Source organism: Malus domestica, chromosome 17 (genome assembly GCF_042453785.1).
Source record: "Malus domestica chromosome 17, GDT2T_hap1".
NCBI classification, from domain to species: domain Eukaryota; kingdom Viridiplantae; phylum Streptophyta; class Magnoliopsida; order Rosales; family Rosaceae; genus Malus; species Malus domestica.
The window spans coordinates 933,656-954,993 of NC_091677.1; the positions used below are offsets into that span (position 1 = coordinate 933,656).

The window sequence follows — 21,338 nt, forward strand, 5'->3', positions numbered from 1 at the left end:
GGATCTGCCCTTCATATCTAATATCTATGGTGTTAATGTAGTTATGATTAAAGTCAAATAGTGTATCCTTCAGGGGCGGAGTCATAAATTTCTTCTAGTGGGGGCAACCGAAAACAACTAAGAAAATCTTATTATAGTATGATTATACGCAATATGATATTAAGGATGGTTTCAAATGATGATGTATCACAATTCTAATGTTACAAAAATTTCAATATAGTAGTGGAAAGTGACAAAGTGATGAGAAAAATATAAGTACATGATAGGCGGAAAATGGTTCTTTCGGTTTGAATGACAGAACAAGAGCACTATTTCTCATATAATATTTAATATGGAGTATAAGTATAATGAATGTTGTTAGATATTGGATACATATATTTTCTTCAAAAATAATCCATATATATTATATAATTGTAGTCTGCAACTAAACAAACGAATTACTTGAGTGGGGGCATTTGCCTCCAATGAACCTTCATTGGCTCCGTCCATGCTTCAACCCTAATGTAATGAGTAAATCTTCGATAAGGCTGTTTGATCAGAGCTGCTTACCTACTGTAAAGAACGTTTACTTATATTTTTAAGGTATGAGGGTGATATGATAATGGTACACAATATTTCATGTATAACATAAAGACGTTCCCTTTTGATAATGATACATGGTTGAATTATTGAGAATGAAATGCGGATTTTAATGTGAGATTCACTTAGATATGTGTGAAAGAAAGATATTCCTACCCTATATTCTCAATCATTGTAAGTAAGCAAGCTATAGTGGGATCACTATGGGGTTGAATAGAACAAAATATACAGTCTCATACTTTTGTAAGATATGCCTACAATATCTTGACTAGGTATAAGCACCGAAGTTTTATTTCTAGTAGCACCGACACAGTTTAAGAAAAGCAATTTTGTAAAACACAGATACACTGTCACCGTGACAACTATTACCAATGAAACCACCTTATAAAAGAAAACATGCGTTGGAATTTTTAGGCACAAGTCACCAACTGTGACTTTGTAACTGCGCCATAAAAATCATTCCCAACTCAAGTCTAAGTCCAAGAAGATTGGAATGAGATCCGCTCTATATTTTTGTGTTCGGAACCCGTGGAACGAGACATCCTCACCATTCAAGAGAGAGATAGAAATCCAGTTCGTTCAAGTTTTTAGATTTTTAGTAGGCCAGTGGAATGTACTAATAGGGATCGCAATACTGCAGTAGTCTTCGGACCCCACGACCCTTGAGTTAAATAATTTAACCCATTTCCTAACCATGGTTAAATAAAAATTTAAAGTTAAAACGGTCCAGATAAATTTGCAACCTCCACCTTTTCCCTCTAGCGCTCACTTATTTCAAGTTTTCTGTTCTCTTTCTCTCTCCCTCTCGAAACTCGCGTCTTATTTAAACGCATGCGAGCTCTCATTCGAGTTTGCAGCACCAGAGAAGAAGACCGCCACTCTCCAAGCTCAAATACCGCCACGTGTTCGCCGGAAATGGTATTCTCCGGCAAACAGGTGTTCCCGGTGGACTACGAGGCCGAGGTTTCGCAGCGACTGCTCGAAGCCTCGCTCTCCGGCGATCTGAAATCGGCGCTGGAGTGCGTCGCCGATCCGTTCGTGGACGTTAACTTCGTCGGCGCTGTGCTCCTCAAAGCGAGGAAGTGTGAGTTGTTGCTGCGCGACGAGTCGGCGAGCGAAGTCCGCGTCCACTACCAGGAGTTCAAAACCGACGTCACGGCTCTATTCCTCGCCGTTCATGCTGGAAACGTCGCTTTGGTGAAGAAATTACTGGTAATGTGTACTTCAATCTTTGATTTTAAACCGTGTGATGCCAAATCACCGTGTTTGAAGTTGAGATTTGAATGTTTTTTTGCTCACATCGTTGATCTTTCACCGAATTTGAAAGCATGCTGTGCTTAATTTGAATTATTTTGAACTGTTTATGCTTTTTTTACGATTATATTGTTTGATTTGAAGCTGTTTCTGTTTTCTTAGAATTAGAACTGATTTTGAAGTTGTATTAATACTTAATTAAAGAAGATTGAAGTGCTTTCGGCTTAATCACATTGTCGAGTTTTGATGATCTGCGAAGCATTTTTGATGTGTTTAGAAAGTGAAATGTTATCTACGTTTTCAAATTAGTTCATGATCCAGCATTTGTGAATTTTTGTTTCAACTGTAACTCTGTTTTCAGTACATTGCGGGAAGAAATTCACCTCGTTTTGTTTTCGCTATGCTTAATTGCTCGCCAAAAGGGAAGAAACTCAAGAAATTACTGCTAAACCATATTTTTTGTATTTAGGATTTATACAGCCGATCCCACTTAGTGGGATAAGGCTTTGTTGCTGTTGTTGTATGTTATTTTTTAGTACTACTTTATGGATTTTAACTTTAAATCACTGCTGATCCTGGATGTTTGGAGTGACTATTCATTCTCTACGTTTTGGAACCGAAAGTTTGTGATTTTCTTACTTCGGGCCTTGCTTTGCTGAAAATATAGGGCTCGTTTGGAAGTCCTTTCAAAATGACTAAAAGCAATGTTTTTTAAACCAATCATAGCATTATTTGGTGCTTCTTCCAAAAAGAACTATATTAGTTGTAACACTTACTTTTACTAAGGAATAGTTAAAAAAACATTTTCACCAAAACCGCTTTCAGTCATTTTAAAAGCACTTCCAAGCAAGCTCATATACCTTTATACGATAGCTTCCATTAATGAATGGTCTGGAGATCCCACATCACTTGTCTCAAATTATATGTTCTGAGCCTGAAGTACATAACACTATGCTAAAATTAAACATCCCCCCTTCCCCCAAATTAGTGAACTGCTTGTTGAATGTTCCATGCTTCTATGCCTATCACGTCAGATTTGTTGCCCCATTTCGTCTGTATGTGTTTTCTGACCTTTTGTCTCCGACGAAAAAAACAATGTACCTGCTAGTGTACTAGCTTCAATCTTTTCTTCCTAGCCTTTACAAAGTTTATGTGGAAATTAAAGTGAAGAAAAGAAGTGGTTGGTTGAATAGTATTATGTCTGTTTGCGGAATTACCACTGTTTCTGGCTTTATAACATACTAAGGATTGGCGTTTTCTTGAATTACAGAGCATTGGTGCTGATGTAAATCAGAAACTCTTCAGGGGCTTCGCGACAACAGCAGCAGTGAGAGAGGGCCACCTTGAGATTCTAGAGATCCTACTGAAAGCTGGAGCATCTCAACCAGCCTGTGAGGAAGCTCTATTGGAGGCAAGTTGTCATGGACATGCTAGGCTTGTTGACCGGCTTATGGCCTCTGATTTGATTCGGCCCCATATTGCCGTGCATGCTATTGTCACGGCCAGCTGCAGGGGGTTTGCTGATGTGGTGGACACTCTCATGAAGGTAGAGCGTCGTATTCATTTTCCAATAAGATCTGTTCAACAACTTTCTGAATCCCGTAGCAGATAGCATTAGAGTAAAATATGATTCAACAGTTAATAATTGCTTGTACTTGACATCAGTAAAAAAAGATAATCTGCCTGTTTAAGCTCAATGTGAGAAATATCCCATCATATCTTAATAATCATGGATAAACAGATCTAATATCCTTCGGAGCGGTCTGGTGAAATACTGAATTAGTTAGTTTTATTAGCACAATAACATTGTTCGTGTTGCTCAATTGCAGTGTGGTGTGGATGCAAGTGCCGCTGATAGGATGCTGCTTCAATCGTCTAAGCCAGCTCTTCACACTAATGTTGACTGTAGTGCACTTGTGGCTGCAGTTGTGAGTAGGCAGGTCCCAATCATACGTTTGCTGCTACAGGTGATTCCCACATCACTTACAATTTTGCTTAGCTTAAATCAATGGTGATGCAGACATATGGACAAGTTTGGGGGGAGCCCGGTTATTTTACTGTCAATTACCCTGCATTCTTAAGCCTAAAATGTACCATTAGATTGATCAGATACGAACTGTCAATTACCCTGCATTCCTAAGCCTAAAATGTATCATTAGATTGATCAGATACGACCCCGAAAGCCATAATTTAGGAATAGTAGAGAAGTAAATTTCAACTGAGATTCCAACTGTAGGTCCCCTCTAAGAGGTGCATTAAGCTGGACAGCTGGATTTGTACCCTTCCATAGGGATAGAGTGGTACACATCTCTATGATTGCAGTAAGATCTAAACAGAAAATGATTCTGATTCTATCTTTCTGACAGGAAATAATACTGTTACTGTTTCATCTTCTGAATTACTACTCTCCTTGTATCCTTTTACTTTTCACTCCACATGACTAACAACCTTCGTTTGTTCTTTGTTCCAAAATTGAAAAATTAGGCCGGTGTGAGGACGGATGTCAATGTGAGGTTGGGAGCATGGTCATGGGACCCAGCTACAGGGGAAGAGTTTCGGGTTGGGGCAGGGTTGGCGGAGCCATATCCCATTACCTGGTGTGCTGTGGAGTATTTTGAAGCAAGCGGTTCTGTCTTGCACATGCTACTCCAAGGCCTTTCTCCGGATACCCCTCATTGTGGAAGAACTCTCCTGCACCACGCTATTCTATGCGGTAATGCAGGAGCTGTCCGTGTGCTCTTAAGTTGTGGTGCCAATGTAGAATCACCCGTTAAAGCAACTGGTGGTACCAGGTTTAATCCGATACACATGGCTGCCTGCCTTGGTTTGCCAACAATCGTTCAATGTTTAACTGAATCTGGATGTGATATGAACTCCAAGACTGATTCTGGCGAGACAGCTGTAATGATCTGCGCAAAATACAAGCATGAAGAATGTCTCAGAGTATTGGCGGCTGCTGGTGCTGATTTTGGCTTGGTTAATGCGGCTGGTCAGTCTGTTAGTTCGATTGCCAGGGCAGCTAGGTGGTCACTTGGTTTTCAGCAGGCGTTGATGTGTATAATGAGTGACGGAAAGATGCCCAAATCCAGCAACTTTTCTGTTTTCTCTCCCCTGATGTTTGCAGCTCAAGCCGGCGATATTGAGGCCTTGAAAGCCGTAGTTGGTTTAGGAGAATTTGACATCGATTATCAAGATGATAAAGGTTTCACGGCCGTTATGATCACTGCTTTGAAGGGGCACGTTGAAGCATTCAGGTTTCTGGTTTATGCAGGGGCTGATGTAAAACTGTGTAACGAGTCTGGTGAGACTGCAATTACTCTATCAGAAATAAGCCAAAACCGTGACCTATTTGAGAAGGTAATGCTCGAATATGCACTAGAAAAGGGCAATCGTTACGCTGGAGGGTTCTACGCTCTGCATTGTGCAGCACGCCGTGGGGATGTGGATGCAGTCAAATTGTTAACAAGTAGGGGATATGATGTGAATGTCCCTGACGGAGATGGTTACACTCCGCTCATGTTAGCGGCTAGGGAAGGTTACAGTCTCATGTGTGAACTCTTGATATCTCACGGGGCAAACTTGGATGTCAAGAATGCCAAAGGCGAAACACCGCTTTTGCTTGCGAGGAAAAGCGGCGGTGGTTTGAAAAATGAGGCAGAGCGGGTGATACTAGATGAGCTTGCTCGCAAGCTGGTGCTAGGTGGGGCGCGTGTCTGGAAGCATACGAAGGGAGGGAAAGGCAGCCCTCATGGGAAAGAGATGAGGATGGTGGGAACTGTAGGGGTGCTCTGCTGGGGGAAATCAAACCGGAGAAATGTGATATGCCGGGAGGCAGAGGCGGGGCCTAGTCCAGCCTTTAGGAGGAATCGGAGGAGCAAGAGCGATGCAGATGAACCCGGAGTGTTTAGGGTGGTGACTACCAAGAACAAGGAGGTGCATTTTTCGTGTGAAGGCGGGGTTGAAAGCGCCGAGCTTTGGGTGAGGGGTATAAAGCTTGTGACCAAGGAGGCTCTTTCAGTGATCGGAGCGTCATGAACGTAGGTGACCGACGAGAATAACGTCGATGAAGTAGGATGGTGTATAGAGAGGTTTCCGGGAATACTTCGTCTTGAAGTATTTAGAAGTAGAGTCGGTTTCTTTTCGTTGTAAAGGTTTTGATCCCGCAGTTGTAAATCTGTTATCGTCAAACGGGACAACAAAAATTGAGCATTCGATAGCTTGCTTTGTTCGCCATATGGATTCCAAATTTTCAAAACGAAAACCAAAAATTTAAAACGAAATGAAATGATTACCAAGCGGACCATTAGCTGATTTTAATTGAAATGAGCTCACTTTATAAATATTTCCAGAACGGAGAATTAAGTTGTAATAAATACGAAAAACTAACGGACTCTTTAACAAAAGGGAACTCCGATAGAGCTCTTCGGAAAGGAGTGGGATCGAGCGCCAACCAGATTCGAAACACCACCTTTTAGCCAGAACTGATCTCCTTCTCCTTTGCCTTGCACAAGTCCTCTGCTGTCTTGACAAATTTTTTAGTCAACTCATCAACCTGGAAGATGTAGCCATTCCAAACAACCAATGAGCAATACAAAAACTTGCATCGTATCAATTGGGGCACTTGGAACCGTTAGATCCAAGTTGTGAACTGAAACTAACTGGATCTAACGGCTCTAGGTGCCAGAGTATGCCATACTCCGGTGTAGTACTGTAGCGAAACTTCATATCAATTTAAGAGCGGTTAGTTCTTAAGTTAGAGCTCACCTCTTTCTCCCATCTCTTTAAGTCGTCCTTCGGGTAGTTTTTGGTCAACTTTTTTATCGTATCCATTGCCTGTAAAAGAAACCAACAGTCTAGTTAATCGTGGTGCAAAGCTACCAAACTTAGAATCCGTACTCACATATCAAGCCCGGTGGATCGTTCTACACCCCTTGTTGTTTTGGTCTTCAGTACTACTAATGATACATTTCTTCCTGAGACCACGAGACTAGAAACCAGGAAACTAAAGATTTAACTTATCGTCCAATAGTACTGGTAAAATTGATATCATTATAATGAATCATATCTTACAAAAAAAGTATTTTGAGTTTTACCATAAATAAACTTGCAATTGAAGCATGTGACGGTAAATGTTCAGAAGATCGTCTGGTAAATTTGTTAGACGGATATCGTGCAATGGTTAGGAGAATCAATGACCTGACCTTACGGTTTTTACGACTAAATATAGAGTAAGAACCGTGCGGTCTAAACTTCTCTGACTTGATGGGTGGTGATTATCAAAACTAACAAAGCACAATCTTGCAGTCGCCTCAATCTCGATCATATATGCATATATTAAAAAATTGTTCTAAAAATCCCTGCCTAGCACCGCCCAGAGGGCCTAGGTGCTAGGCAGTTGGCCACCTCCCCGATTAATCCACCTAGGCCCCACCTAGCTGCCTAGGCGCTAGGTCCCAACCCGCCGCCTGACTAGTGCCTAGCGTCTTTTAGAATCTTAAAAAAAACAAAACTGACTTCTGTTACCTTTTGGCGACCTCTTCGAATACTTTGTTTGCCATCTTCAGCGGACTTGGTAACCACTTTACAAATAGCCTGGTGGAAAATGTTCATTGATAAGGTATGGTAATTATCAGGCAAGGCAAAAACGAAGAGGGGAAAAGCAGTTGTACGTCACCTGAACATGCTCTTTCGTCAATCTGGACATCATAAAAATTAAAAATAGATAAAATTAGTCAAGTAATGAAACACACGGCTGAATCCAAGTTAGCTTGGCGAGTATTTTCGAGTTATTATTAAGAACTAAGAAGCTAAAAAACTATGAAAACCAAAAATTCATGACAGCATAAGTGACAATCAGATGCGTGCTTACGGAGGAATTGCTGTAATCAGTCGGTCCCCATCAACTTTAGGATTTAACCCCAATGGAGATTCAACAATGGCAGTCTCCAAGTTCGATAAGGCCTGCACAAGATCGTCACGTTATTGGAATATTTTTACCAGAATTGAGTTAGATATATCACTGCAGACGATAGGTATGGTAAGGATCTCGCTTAATCCAACCCGAAGAACAGAAAATGTACTTAAGATTTACCAAAATCAAAGGTCACTACATACAAATACAACACAATGTTACTGAAACGCGCTTGCATTGCTTCATTACCGTGGGATCGAAAGGGTTGATGGATAAAGTTTTCGAATCAATGACCGAAACAGCGGCTATCTGATGCAAGGGCAACTTCACACCGCCGGTTTCCACAATGATGTGATCAAGCATTCCTGCACAAACATTTCAGACAACTTAGAACAATAAGAACCAAAATTGAGCAAATGAACATCGATTTGGCACCGGAGAGACTGCGAGTGTACCAGGAGATGCTCTTCCGGTGCGCAGTTTGCTTAATTCCGCCGTTAGCGCTGCGATCGCCGCCTCCATATGCGAGGTGGCATTTGCCTTGATCGTCGGCCCCATGTTTGGCAAAATTTCAACTGTACTCGCAGCCGATTCATCTTCTTTTTCTTTTTCAGAAAATGTGCAAAAAATTTGAAAGATCGTATCAAACGAGTGCAATTTTAGAAGTTACATTTGAGAGAGAGAGAGAGAGAGAGAGAGAAAGAGTGAGAAGGTACTTTTATTGCGGCCTTTGGCGAAGCCTCTGCGGCTTTCTCTGACGAATTCAAGGGCGGGAAGAGATAAAACCCTGTGCGGTGACGCGGAGTTGCATTGCCGGAGCTCGCGACTGAGCAGCGCGGAGCTACGGAGGAGAAGGACGTTCCGGAATGAGAGCGTGCGTCTCAGAAAGATCGCCATGGGCGGAGCTCTCTAGGGTTTTAGATTTTTGATAAACCCCCGCGCGCAGCGAGGCCTGAGATTTGGGCCTCCAAGCCTGGGATTTGGGCCTTAGAATATAGTAAGTTCATCTCCAACCGACTCGGCCAAATGGCTAAAAATAGCTCGTTTTGATACGAAAATCGTCTCCAACCAAGGACTAGACCAAAGGGCTCGTGGTTCCCACCTGGAAAAAAATGGGAGAACCGGCAAAAGGGATGGCCAAGAGCAGCCAGCCCACTAGCCTTATAGCCCAGCCCTCAAGTGCCAGACTGTCAAGCTTGACATTTTGCCAGCTCTCCAGCTTAGCCCATTTGAATGCCAACGGCTACCTAGCATCAGCATGACGACAGCTAGTAACGGCTAGCTGATGTCTTGCTGTAGTTAAGTTACCGTTGGAATTTGATTTTTTTTATGACGAAATTTAAATAAAAACAATTCTATTTTTTTTCCTATAAATACCTAAGTCATTAATACACTATTTCTCACATATTTTTCACCATTCCATACTATCTTACCTCATTTTATTTCAATTCTTCACATTCTATTCTCTTACCTCTTCCAATAATCTTTCCTTTATTTTTTTTCAATAATTTTCAAATGGCCACATCTGCAATGAAAGGAAGGGCTTGAACCCGAAAAGAAAATGAAGCTCTTTGTAGGGCTTATAGATGGGTCTCAGAAGATAGTGTCAATGGTAGTTCTCAAACAAGTGAAGGTATTTGGAGGTGTGTGAATTCTACCACAATATCTAGCCAATTTATTAACATTGGAAGTTGAAGATAAGAAGTACCACATAAATACGAATCCTATCTAGAATTTATCCGAAAAATTATTAAGATTACATAAAGATAAGAAATCTGGAGAGTTACTCACTTTAGAGACACATGTCACTCGAAATCTTATCCGAAAAGTTATTGAGATTATATAATGATAAGAAATCTAGAGAGTTATTCACTATAGCGACATGTTTTACTCGAAATCCAATAAAAAAAAATATTGAGATTATATAAAGATAAGAAATCCAGAGGTTTATTCATTTGGCGACAAGTGACACTCAAAATATGTTCGAAAATTTTATTTTAATCTGGTAGTTTAATTTAAGTAACCATATTAATTAAATTAAAATAATAAATTACTTTTGGCCTATGATCCTTTGGTCATCTCGGTTGGAGATGATTTTTTGTCAAATGGCTATGTTTGGCTTATGGCCCTTTGGCCATCTCGGTTAGAAATGATATAAAATATGGTCTGATAATGTTTATTAACATATAATTTCTTGCAAGACTATCGGGCTAAAAGGAGTCTTTTGACCCTCATTCAGTTACGTAGACTAATACGCCCTTCCTTAAGAGAAATGGTAAAGCATCAATATCTAACTTCTAAAGGGCAAAACAGTAGAAGGCAGAAGCTTACCAACTATCTAAAGAAGCGTTCGGCATAAATTACCGAAACCTAACGAAAGACATTCGGAATTGTTCTTCGAATATTGAAAGCATCATGAGGCTCGAACAGCGTCATATTGGTGGTTCGGTATGTTTTATTTTTTGTTTGTTTGAATACATCGATATTTTTTTGTTTGTTTGAATACATCGATATTTTTAATTAGGAGAAGAGAGAGTTCAGCTAAGTCAGAGCAATCTAATTTAGTATTATATTCATCATTCACGAAATTTAAACCTAAAATATCTCGTTTCTAAATGAAAATGAATACTACCAGATCGTAGTATTAACTGAATAATCAGGTTTTGAAAGCAAATCAGAGCAGATTTTGCACGTGGCAACAACACACACTACTCTCACATCATATCCAAACAACAAGAGAGGCCGATAAATCCCCTCGCCCCTCTCTGCTTCTTCTCTTGAGCTCAAATCCTCTAAATTCAATAATTTTGGTGATTTTTTTGTTGGATTTAAGCTGAAAAATGGAAACTTTCTGCGCTATCCGCTTCGCCCACTTCACAGCTCCACTGAAAGTATCGTTCATCAGCACCAGGTTTTCACTCCACTATCCCTCAGCTTATTTATGCTTAAATTTTGTGAGGTTAAAGCTTACTTTTTTATCTTCTTTGGGTTAATAAAGCTTAAATATTTGTTGAATATGTGAATTCAAAGCCTTGTAATGGGAAATGGGGTGGTGGAAAATTTGAAAATTAGAGTGACTAATTGCATGTTAAGACATTTTTAAGTGGATTTTGTTATGGATGATTGTGGTAATAGTGTGGTTGAAGTAGGCACGGGTTCGATTCGTGGAAACAACCTCTTTACAAAATAAGGGTAAGGCTGCATATGATAGATGTTTCTCCCGACCCTCGCAAAGCGGGAGCCTTGTTTGCTTGGGTTCGCCTTTAGTGTGGTTGAAAGGAGGATTAGAGGGATGGTTAGTGATTCTCGCATCAGTGAAGTGTTGTAATAATGCTAGCTGAGGAGAGAAGGGGAAGAAAAAAAAAAGTGAAAGTTTATTGGTAATGTATTGCTCGTTGCCTTGGTGAATTGGCGCACTACCAACTTAGATGTGGTTGAATGGAGACTAAGGAGTAAAAGATTTCATTGTGATTGTGAATTGCTATAATTTTGTGATGGGGAAACTAGAAACTAAAAACGAAATGGTCATAAAACGAGTCCTAAAGCTTAATCTTTGTTCATATGTCAACTCAAAGTCTCAAACCCTTTGTTATAGGGAACTAGGATGATGTAAAAATTAAAGTTACCTACTTGCAGACAGATGTTTTCAAGTGGATTATATAACGGAGATTGGGATAATTGTATAGTTGAAAGTAGGACTTGGGGGATGGTTAGTATATTGGCACCAGTAGAAAGAGGTGTCAAAATGCAAGCTGAGGATAGAGAGGAAGAAAAATGAAGATATATTGGTCATAAGTTAACACTAATGTGTTTGTTATTGGTGCTCGGTACCAACTTGTATATGGTGGAAGATTTCGATATTTCCAGATTGCTTTCTGGAAGCATCCAATGTGATTAAGCAGGTCATGATAGGCGGGAATTACGGTGTTATTTGTTAGATTAAGTAGATTTTGGTCGGCCGGAGTTATGGTGTTTTTTGGATTATTTTCTCTGTTCTCTTAAATAATTGTCATGATGGATACTGATTTTATTTACTTTTTCTCCAGGACCAGACTTGCTTTCCCTCAGAAACTCTTTTTCTGTCAAGCGAGGTTTGGTAAGCAACTGTTTATACACTCCTCTAATGCAGCCTTTGTAGTAACAACCATATAAGCAACCAGTTCTGCACACAGTTTATCTAGTTCTGTTTTTAACCAATACATATCAACATTTGTACAGCTGACTCGGGTGTAGATGGCTCGTTTAGCTTAAAATTGGTATCTCCAGCTCTATTGGCAGCTGAAAAAGAAGAAGCTAGGGCTGTCCTAACCTTGTTCCTAAAGAAACAAGGGCTTAGCCCTACAGTTGCTGCGAGAACCATCAACAAGTCAGAGCATTTCGTTGACCACCTGGTCGATAGACTTCATTCTGTGCATAAATCCCGGTATCTAGTAGGTTCGAATTCAACATGTTACTTCTTCTCCCTTGATCCAGCTTACGTATATATTGTAAACTCTAAATTGTTTGATCAAATATTCTTGTAGGACGAGAGCTAACAACTCTTGAGATTAGGGAGGCCCTAATCCCTTACCTTGAAGCCCTTCTTGAGGAGCATGAAATGTTTTTGGTAGATGTGGTGGAAAGCTTTCCAAATGAACCTGTAAAAGAAAAGCCCATTGTACCAGTTACTAAATCTCAACCGTCTGTGGATTTGAACTTGAAGAAGCTAAAGGCCATTTCTCGAGTAAGTGAGATAGGCACAGCTGGGACGCTCCCACCTCACATTGTCTACCTTTTAGAGCTTGGCATGGATCTTGATCAAATCAAGGGAATTGCACGCAGATTTCCATCTTTTGCGTATTACAGTTTGGAGGGGAAAATAAAACCGATTGTTGAGTTTCTTCTCGAACTTGGGGTCCCAAAATCTGATATCCCATCAATCCTTAACAAGAGGCCACAGTTGTGTGGAATCAGTCTATCCGAGAATATTATACCTACCATGAGTTTCTTGGAAGGCCTGGGTGTAGACAAGAAACAATGGGCAAAAGTGATTTACCGCTTTCCAGCGCTTCTCACTTACAGTAGGCAGAAGGTGAAGACAACTATAGATTTCCTATATGAAATGGGACTTTCAGCTGAGATGATAGGTAAGGTTTTGACGCGCTGTCCGAATATTATAAGTTACAGTGTAGAGGACAAGTTACGGCCAATGGCTCAGTACATTGTCTCATTGGGGGTGGATGTTGGTGTTCTGCTCCATCGATCTCCCACGGTTTTTGGTCTTAGTATTGAGGCCAACTTGAAGCCTGTAACACAATTTTTCGTTGAGAGGGGATACAGTATGGATGAAATTGGGATCATGCTTTCAAGATACGGAGCTCTGTATACTTTCAGCTTGGCAGAGAATCTGGTACCGAAATGGGAGTTCTTTTTGACCATGGATTATTCGAAATCAGAGCTGGTTAAATTTCCTCAGTATTTCGGTTACAGTTTGGAAGACAGGATCAAACCAAGATATGCACTTATGAAGGATTGTGGAGTGATGCTGCTGCTGAACCAGTTGTTATCGCTGTCCGGTAGTAACTTTGATAAGGCTCTTGCAAAGAAGATAAAGAAATTTCATGCCGGGAAAGATCCAAATACAAGCAGCGATGAATCGGAGGTTGAAGAATGAAACTCCTGAGCATGATATGGTAACAACACAGGGTGCACACGCGCAATATGAACGCAGATGCAGTTCAGTTGCCACATCGAAGCTACAAATGGATGCTTTCACCGAGCAATACAATCAGTGCATTGTTTCTAAAGCCGGATAATCTATGTGATTCTTCTCAGCTGCGTCTGCAGACCGGAGTTATTCCGGTGTTGTCAACTTTACGTTAAACTTGAGAGCAGATCATGCGTTGCTGATTGACATCCTCCAAATGAACCATCTGCCGCTGTAAAACGTTTCCCTTGCTTGCATATTTTATGTACATTGTACCCAGCAATATCTGTAGGAAGGCTGGTTCTGCATTGATGTCAATACATTTTGTAGTAACAGACTAACAGTTGCGTCGACACAGTTTCAACGGTCGTTCTTTAGATTCTCGTTTCATAGCGGGATTATTAACATCTAAATACCATTGTGTGTTATAGTTAACCAAGTACTTACATGATACATATCTTAATGTTTTCACGATGTTTCGTGTTTACAATTGTCATTGTGACTTTCCGTGCTTATAATATTATGAAAGGTGATGTCACGATGTAATTGATGAAATGTGTAAGTTCTTATATACGGAGAAAATTTTCAGTGTGTCGGAACATGTTTGGTATACAAAGTATCATAATACAATTGGTTGGAAATTAAGTTTTCAATTAATTATATTTTTACACTTAATATACCGATTAGTGTTTTAACACATTAAATTTTTCTTATTTTTTGCACACTGAAAAATCTCTTCCGTACTTTTTGTATGTTACTCGCGCCAATTAAGTTTGCTTTTCAAAAGGTCAGCGCACAAAGTTGCAGTCCTTTCCGGATTGGTCTGGTTAAAGTTGAAGGTGGAAAGACACGAAGTGCATGAGTTGGCATTTTCTGTCGGTTAATTCGGAAAAGATTCTTTTCGGATTTCTCACAGCTCTGAATCAAGTAATCCGAACTTTTAAAATTAGTTATAAAGGTTAAAAATTATTATAGCTTTTAAAATTTTTATACTAACTTCTTTGTTTTTAATTATTGAATTAATAGGGCTGTATTCAATTAGGACTTTGAGAGATTTTAAGGGATTTATAAATTTATGAATTTTTATGGAGTTTAATTGATTTGTAGAGATCTTATATGGGGGTGTATTAAATTAGGATTTTGAGAGATTTTAATTCTTTTAATGAATTCAAGAGTATTCAATCATGATTTTAAGATAGTTTATTAATAGGGAGTTTTAACGAAATGTCCATTGTACTGTTCACTTTAAAGAAAAACCACATTTTTACACTAAAAAGTCAAATCTGGTACTATTTACTTTACTCTTTATTTTATCCTTATCGTTAAAACTCAAAATTTTCAAGCATTTTTCATTAGTTTTCCTTTATTAAAATACTTAGAAATCTAGATGTATTCAATTAGAATTTTAAAGAAATTTATAAAGATATATTCAATTAGAATTTAAATTTAAAGAATTTGGAAAAGTTGAGGAATTATAGGGAATTGGAGATGTTTTGTAGTGTATTTTAAGCATCCATAAATCTCATATCTCACCATGAGATTTCGAGAGAATTAAATCAAAAGTTTATATGGAATATCTACAAATCAGTTAAACTCCATTAAAATCTCTCAAATTCCTAATTAAATACACTCTCCTAAATTTTAAAGGGAAAAAATTATTATAGCTTTTAAATTTTTTTTACTAACTTCTTTATTTTTAATTATTGAATTAAATTTTTAAGGTGCGAATCATATGATATGGACTTTGAAGTCTCTTTCCAATTCAAACAACTCTATCTATTTATCGTCTTGGTCCTGGCATTGTTTTGTCTTTTCCCATTTTTGCATAACGTTTTAACTTTGGATTTACAAATTCAAATAATTTCCCTTTTTGTTTAAAATGTGTTATTACTTAGTACACCTTTTTACTCCAAAAAGAAAAGAATCTACGTTGAATTTTTTAATTCTAAATATGGTATTGTCTTATCTAATTTATTTTTCACTCCATCATTTACTAGTTTCTTGTCAACGCATACATACTTGTGTATTAATTGAAAATTAAACGATTTAGATATTATAAAAATTTCGTAATTTTTTTTTAGCCTTCACTCTATAATTTTTTTTTAAGGAAAATCATTTATGTATTTGGAATGTAATGGTGTATCATATAAATTTGGAATCCCACCAAACATGGGAATTAGATTGTCACCTACCCAATTTGGCATCCCACCAAACTAATTACCAATGTAAATTATTTATTTTGTACAAGATATAAATTATTTAAATCAATTCAAATTACGAACATAAAGATTCAAACTCACGCGTTTTGGAGTGAACACATACGTCTTAACCAATAACGCTACGTCCACTGCTACACCGACGATTTCACAAATACGAATCCTAAACACCCATTTTTTGTCCAATAACTAAATGGGTAAATGTAAACAAATGATTTTAGTAATTTAAAATTTAAATTTTGAAAAATACAAAAAAAAATCAGTAATTTTGTTTTCTTTTGATCTGAAGGAAAACTAATGAAAAAAATTTAAAAACTTTAAATTTTAACGATAAGAAAAAATAAAAAATAAAATAAATAGTATCAGAATTAATTTTTTAATAAAAACGTATAATTTTTCATTAAAATAAATAGTATTAGAAGCTTTTTGTAGGTTACTTAGCCTGAGGGTTTATAAGGCACACAACACCGCCAGTCGACCGTTTCTTCACTTTTTAACTCCCTCCCTCCCTTCCTCCCGTGGCCGGTACATACATTTGTCAGCAGTTTGCTGACATAACCGCTGTCCTCTGTTTTCTTTCTCCTTTCTCTCTCCGACTCTCAGAGAGAAGCAAGTACAACAACAAATCGCAGAGACTGAAAAGCTTGAAGCTTTTCAAAGGCGACGATGTTCTACTCGCAGTGCTTGCTGTCGAGAAAAGGGCCGTTGGGCGCCATTTGGGTTGCCGCCTACTCTTTCAAAAAGCTCAAGAAGTCGCAGGTCAACCAGACCGACATCTCCTCCTCCGTCGGTTCGTTTTCGTTTCGTTTCCTCTCTCTCTTATTTTTTCCGTTTCTTTTATCTTCCGTCGGTTGGCATTTGATAACAAATGAGGGAAATTTAGAATTTGAAATTTGAAAATTTAATTTAATTTATGTTCTTGAAAGGGTGTTTCCTGTTCATGGGTACTTATATTTTGTTGCTTAATTATGTGTATTTGCATTGACGTTGATCAATTTTGTTATCTTGCTTCTGGGTTTCCCATTAGCCACGTTATCAACCATCTGGGAAAATTTTATTGCTCTAGTAATTGTTGTTGGTTGAAGAAATTGTAAAAAGATGGCAGAAAATTTGGGAAATTTTTTGACCTTTTGGTGTGTTTTAAATTTGAAATTTGAATTTAATTCGAAAAGAAAAGGTTTTGTTGGCTTTTTTGTTGGGAAAGATATTGGGTGGCTAGGATTAGTAGAGAAAACCAAATCATATATACAGAAGAGTAGGATTGGTTCACTTATTGGGAAAAGAAAAATTCGAATTGCTTTTTACTTGCGTTTTTCGGGTTTTTGTAATGCCAGGGGGAAGTGGATATGATATCTGGAATTTTGAAACCGAACTTGGATGACTAACAGATTACATTTTCTAAAGTAAAGTATTATTTCAACTTTATCATGTTTATTTAGAGTGTTATTTTTCGGATCGGATGCTGTCCGGATGGTTTCATATCGTTTTATTAGGTTTAAACGTTCATAAGGGTTGAGGACATTTGCTTCGAATTTATTAGGTTTAGACCGTTTAGTGTTGGGAAATATCCTAAACCGTATTGTGTTGCTGCAGATAAAATTTTGCAGGATGAATGGGATGCTGTTGCTTACAGGGTGCTGGCCTACCTTCTTCTTGGCGTTGTTCGAATATACTCAAAGAAAGTTGAATATCTGTATGATGACTGCAATGAAGTGCTGGTTAAAATCAACAAATTTGTAGTCAGTACAAAAAAGAATGCAGGCCCAGATAAGCTGCGTGCACCTTATTACACTGTTACCCTACCTGATAGGTTTGAACTCGATGCTTTCGATCTGGGGATCCTTGAATTTGAAGAAGTCAGTGGGTAAGCTGTGTAACTCATAAAACTGTGAGGATATTCCTGTATTTAGTATTCATATTTAACATGTGTGATTCCCTTAATTCACAGAGGCAATGTGGTGTCTCATGAAGATATCACACTTAAAGGTATTGTGTCTATGATCCCGAATACTATTTTACTTAGTCTATTTGTATAAGTTTACTTGATTCAGCATGATATGAAACAGATAGTGCATATGGAAGAGGACAATTTTATTCAGGAATGGTACGTCACTTAAAGATTCTAATGCTTATCTTTTTCATGTCATTCATTTTCTTATATAAGAATTAGTTGTTAATGATTGCAAAATTTCCTCATACGCATTTTCAAAGGCTTGATTAATTTGTATTCCGAACATGCATTTGAGATTGTGTTTGTGTTTGTGTTTGTGCAGTATGATTATGAGGAATTTGATGCCTGCGACACCCCAGTCAAAGAGTATGTAAAATCATTCCAGATGCTGAAATTTTAGATTAGTTTTGCAATATTATCCTTTAATCGTATGTTTGATAAGTATATCTTATTTCAGTGTACTTTCATCTCACTGGTTGGACTTTGACATGGAGCTACGAGCATCGAGTAGTGGAGCCAAGTCAGCACCAGTTATGGAGGAGTTTCATGAGAATAGGCTCTCTCAAGAAGAATGCGTTGACCTAGAAAGATTTTGTGGAGTTGAGGATGAACCTCCAAGACAAGTTAAATCATCTGGTGAAGGTAAAGAAACTAATGGAGAGCAGTTAAAGGTTCCAGATATAGCACTTCTTGGAGATGCTATTCGAGAAGAAGCAAACCTGGCAGAAAAACTTGAAGACCATAGGTTGTCTCATGAAGGTTTGAACCTTGAGACATTCGATGGGACTGAGAGAGAACCTTCCCACCATGTTAGAACATCCAGTGAAGATCATCAGATTGATCGTGAGGAGGTTATGGAACCAGAGTTGGTACAACCAGAAAGTCAGACATGTCCGAGTATAGTACAAGACCATAATCTAATCACTGTAGAAGCTGGCATGGAAAAGTTGCAGAGTTGTACAGTATCTCAAGAAGACTACATGGACATTGATACATTTAATGGGGTGAAGCAACCTAGAGAACTTGTTTGTCCATTTGGTGAAGCAAATCATAATGATGGAGAGCCAAAAAAACTACCCGAGATGATTTCACCAGATAGTAAAGAACGTCAAATTATTATGCAAGAAGATCCAGATCCTCTCTCTGTTTCATGTGATGGAACTCCTGGTGTCAAAATCCCCGATGCAGGTACAACACAGTCAATAAGGGAATTTAATGTTATGTTTCTTATAACTTCTTAATCCTTCAATTCCTATAGTTGTTTTCGTACTGGTAAGGGGCTACTTTTGCACTATAACATACACAGTTGGACATTATTTGGCGTAGTCTGTCACTTTTCGAAGTTCTTTCTTATACTTTGCAATATCTGTGAAATTAAAACCTTCATGTGTTCTTTTGTCCTAAATAAATTTCTCCTAATGCAGGTGTTACTGTACCAAAGTTTATGGTTGTTCATACACCAGCCTCTAAGGAGTTCGCTCGATTTTCTAAGAAAAGAAAATGTGTCATGGATGATATGACAGTCCTGCCTAATGAGTACGTGACAATTTACTTCCCCTTTACATGTGTTAGTTGAAGTGTTTCTGTTTCGCGTATTGATAGAAACCTAGGCTATGAATCATTTCTATTTTGTCTAAGATGCCTGCTCAAATGTTAGGAAGAACAATGTGTCAGGGATGGTATGACAGTGCTGTCATTGATGATAAAATCGTTCAGGATGCTTTGGACTTTAATTATGTTTTAATGGATTATAAGTTGACCATGGACTGTAAATTTGAAACAAAAATTTTTACAGGATAATCAGGAAAAGCATAAATGATGCAAGTGACTTGGTTTCTAAAAGAAAAAAAGTTCCTCAAACTGCCCTTGCTGTCTGGAAAGCCAGTCGAATTGCAAATCTTTGCTGTGATTTCTCAGAGCCATTGATACCTGGTAATTTTCTATCATTATTTACTTTACGGTTCACCAGTTGTCAAATCGTTGCTAACTATATATTTTCAGCTGCTGTTTCACGAGAACTTATATCCCTCGTCTGCAAAAAGAAATTAAAGATTACAGTACCTGCCAAACCAGTTGCCCCTCCAGAAAAGTTAGACGCTCCCGAATCTCCAAGTGTTGTTAGGTCAGAGCAAATAGAAATTGCACCAGAAACCCCCATTCTTCGCTCACAAGCAATGAAATCATTTGGGAGTCCAAAGAGCCCTGATGCTGCTGATATGGATATCGTAACACCTGAGACATCTGGAAGGGTAGAGAAGGAGGAGCCACCCCTTGACAGTGAGCAAGCTGCACCATCTGGATATGCAGAAGAAGTACCATTTATGGACAGGGATCAGGAACATGATTTCAATTTGTTGAATGAGGTATAGTAATGATTATTGTGTTGTGTTAGTACACCGCATAGCCATCCACCAAACCTTTCTGTTTGTGGTCCTCAAACATCTTTAGTGCACGTAACAAGCTCGCACATACCAAATTAAAAGGGCGGAAACAAGCATGTAGGATATTGATGCTGCCACACGTTATTATGTTGCATCTCATTTGGTTCCAGAATAGAACCAGTTCGTATCTTTCGTTGTTCCCTATTTTTCCTAACTTTTTTAGTTGTATCTTGCCTCAGGACATTGATTCGTACGAAGGAGTTAACCCACAACTGGGTAAGAGCCTCAAATTGATTTCATTAAGCTAAACTTCTGTTTGAGTTGTATATTTTTCTCAATAATTGAACCTTGAAACTTATTTTTGTTGCAGAGGGATTGTCAGCGAGAACAAGGTATGGTGGATCGCCCCCCCGGGGTTAAATTATTCTTGTACAAATTTTTCTTCAACATGTTGAACTTTGTGTATACAGAATTGTCGCAAGGTACTTGCATAGACACTTTCCAAACTGTAAAAATCGAGAAGAGGAGGAAGTGAACTTGTTGGAGGTTTCGGATGGAAGAACTAAGAAAGAAAGTGCAAGGCTGTTTTATGAGCTACTGGTATGATCTCTCTGTACTACATGGTTTAGAATGTTCGTGTCCATAAGCCAGCTTCTTTTCAGTTCTTTTAGAATTCATGAACCGAAATTGTAACTTCCAAACATGCCGATGCAAAACCAAGCGTAGCACATCATCATCTTTTCTTTTTTTTTGCAGGTGTTGAAAACTCAAGGGTATGTGAATGTGAAGCAAGATGATGCCTATGGTGATATACTGATCTCAAAACGTCAGAAATGGGACCAAACGTGGGGAGACGACGATATGGACAACAGAGGCACCTCGGAAACTATGTACTTGTGTGCGTAGCATACGGAGTCCTGCATACATTGTATATGGTGCAAGTTTTTGTAGTTGTATAGTCCCCTTGCAGCAAGTTTTTAGTTGTAAATTTAGTGTTTTTCGAAGTTTTCGTTGCAAGAATTTTAGATAGAAAGGGTACAGTCGTTGTTGATTCAAGTTTTAAAGCCTTCTGGTGGACTCTCAGCACCCACCATTGAGCATAGTTTTGTTGAATCTCCAATTCTGTAAACCCATCACCAATTTTTCGGATTTTGACAAATAATTGTTAATTCAATAGTTATGTGAATGTGTTCTTAATTCAGCACCAAATTTACTCTGTAAATCACTGCTTGAAGATTGTAACCCAAATCGAAACGGCCTGAACCGTGCCCAGCTAGGAAAAATCTTGAATGATTGTAACAAAAATGGAACCGGTTCGAACCGTGCTTAATCTGAAAAAGATCTTGGGTAGCCGGTTTTT

The 21,338-nt window shown here is 38.5% G+C and overlaps 4 protein-coding genes across 4 annotated transcripts; 3 read left to right on the plus strand and 1 right to left on the minus strand.

Moving 5' to 3' along the window:
• Positions 1 to 1,343: 1,343 nt before the first annotated feature.
• LOC103425789 (uncharacterized) lies at positions 1,344 to 6,066 on the plus strand. The gene is made up of 4 exons (XM_008363889.4): positions 1,344 to 1,791; positions 3,104 to 3,379; positions 3,663 to 3,800; positions 4,318 to 6,066. The coding sequence occupies exons 1-4, from the start codon at positions 1,411 to 1,413 to the stop codon at positions 5,866 to 5,868; spliced, it is 2,346 nt and encodes a 781-aa protein (XP_008362111.3). The 5' UTR covers positions 1,344 to 1,410; the 3' UTR covers positions 5,869 to 6,066.
• Positions 6,067 to 6,144: 78 nt separating this feature from the next.
• Positions 6,145 to 8,709, minus strand: LOC103425790 (uncharacterized). Its single transcript, XM_008363890.4, has 8 exons — positions 8,461 to 8,709; positions 8,200 to 8,349; positions 7,994 to 8,109; positions 7,703 to 7,794; positions 7,508 to 7,529; positions 7,357 to 7,425; positions 6,598 to 6,666; positions 6,145 to 6,385 (listed from the first exon to the last, which is right to left on the minus strand). Exons 1-8 carry the CDS (start codon positions 8,639 to 8,641, stop codon positions 6,305 to 6,307), a joined length of 780 nt encoding a protein of 259 aa, XP_008362112.3. The 5' UTR covers positions 8,642 to 8,709; the 3' UTR covers positions 6,145 to 6,304.
• A 1,723-nt stretch (positions 8,710 to 10,432) lies between these two features.
• LOC103404532 (transcription termination factor MTERF5, chloroplastic) lies at positions 10,433 to 13,865 on the plus strand. The gene is made up of 4 exons (XM_029097642.2): positions 10,433 to 10,655; positions 11,791 to 11,840; positions 11,963 to 12,178; positions 12,268 to 13,865. The coding sequence occupies exons 1-4, from the start codon at positions 10,585 to 10,587 to the stop codon at positions 13,395 to 13,397; spliced, it is 1,467 nt and encodes a 488-aa protein (XP_028953475.2). The 5' UTR covers positions 10,433 to 10,584; the 3' UTR covers positions 13,398 to 13,865.
• A 2,235-nt stretch (positions 13,866 to 16,100) lies between these two features.
• Positions 16,101 to 21,158, plus strand: LOC103404218 (sister chromatid cohesion 1 protein 2). Its single transcript, XM_008343108.4, has 13 exons — positions 16,101 to 16,436; positions 17,240 to 17,510; positions 17,595 to 17,632; positions 17,713 to 17,750; positions 17,920 to 17,963; positions 18,055 to 18,785; positions 19,022 to 19,133; positions 19,393 to 19,529; positions 19,599 to 19,960; positions 20,218 to 20,254; positions 20,349 to 20,370; positions 20,449 to 20,578; positions 20,735 to 21,158. Exons 1-13 carry the CDS (start codon positions 16,313 to 16,315, stop codon positions 20,882 to 20,884), a joined length of 2,196 nt encoding a protein of 731 aa, XP_008341330.3. The 5' UTR covers positions 16,101 to 16,312; the 3' UTR covers positions 20,885 to 21,158.
• The last annotated feature ends 180 nt before the right edge of the window (positions 21,159 to 21,338 follow it).

Excerpts from the sequence above, each read along its gene's own strand:
- LOC103425790 (XM_008363890.4), bottom strand. The coding sequence starts at position 8,641 with ATGGCGATCTTTCTGAGACGCACGCTCTCATTCCGGAACGTCCTTCTC. Across the intron at positions 7,795-7,993 it reads TCAACCCTTTCGATCCCACG|GCCTTATCGAACTTGGAGAC; the intron begins GTAATGAAGCAA and ends GATCTTGTGCAG. Across the intron at positions 6,386-6,597 it reads TAAAGAGATGGGAGAAAGAG|GTTGATGAGTTGACTAAAAA; the intron begins GTGAGCTCTAAC and ends TACATCTTCCAG.
- LOC103404218 (XM_008343108.4), top strand. The coding sequence starts at position 16,313 with ATGTTCTACTCGCAGTGCTTGCTGTCGAGAAAAGGGCCGTTGGGCGCC. Across the intron at positions 19,530-19,598 it reads CTCAGAGCCATTGATACCTG|CTGCTGTTTCACGAGAACTT; the intron begins GTAATTTTCTAT and ends ATATATTTTCAG. Across the intron at positions 20,579-20,734 it reads GGCTGTTTTATGAGCTACTG|GTGTTGAAAACTCAAGGGTA; the intron begins GTATGATCTCTC and ends TTTTTTTTGCAG.
- LOC103425789 (XM_008363889.4), top strand. The coding sequence starts at position 1,411 with ATGCGAGCTCTCATTCGAGTTTGCAGCACCAGAGAAGAAGACCGCCAC. Across the intron at positions 1,792-3,103 it reads CTTTGGTGAAGAAATTACTG|AGCATTGGTGCTGATGTAAA; the intron begins GTAATGTGTACT and ends CTTGAATTACAG. Across the intron at positions 3,801-4,317 it reads TCATACGTTTGCTGCTACAG|GCCGGTGTGAGGACGGATGT; the intron begins GTGATTCCCACA and ends TTGAAAAATTAG.
- LOC103404532 (XM_029097642.2), top strand. The coding sequence starts at position 10,585 with ATGGAAACTTTCTGCGCTATCCGCTTCGCCCACTTCACAGCTCCACTG. Across the intron at positions 10,656-11,790 it reads GTATCGTTCATCAGCACCAG|GACCAGACTTGCTTTCCCTC; the intron begins GTTTTCACTCCA and ends CTTTTTCTCCAG. Across the intron at positions 11,841-11,962 it reads TTTCTGTCAAGCGAGGTTTG|CTGACTCGGGTGTAGATGGC; the intron begins GTAAGCAACTGT and ends ACATTTGTACAG.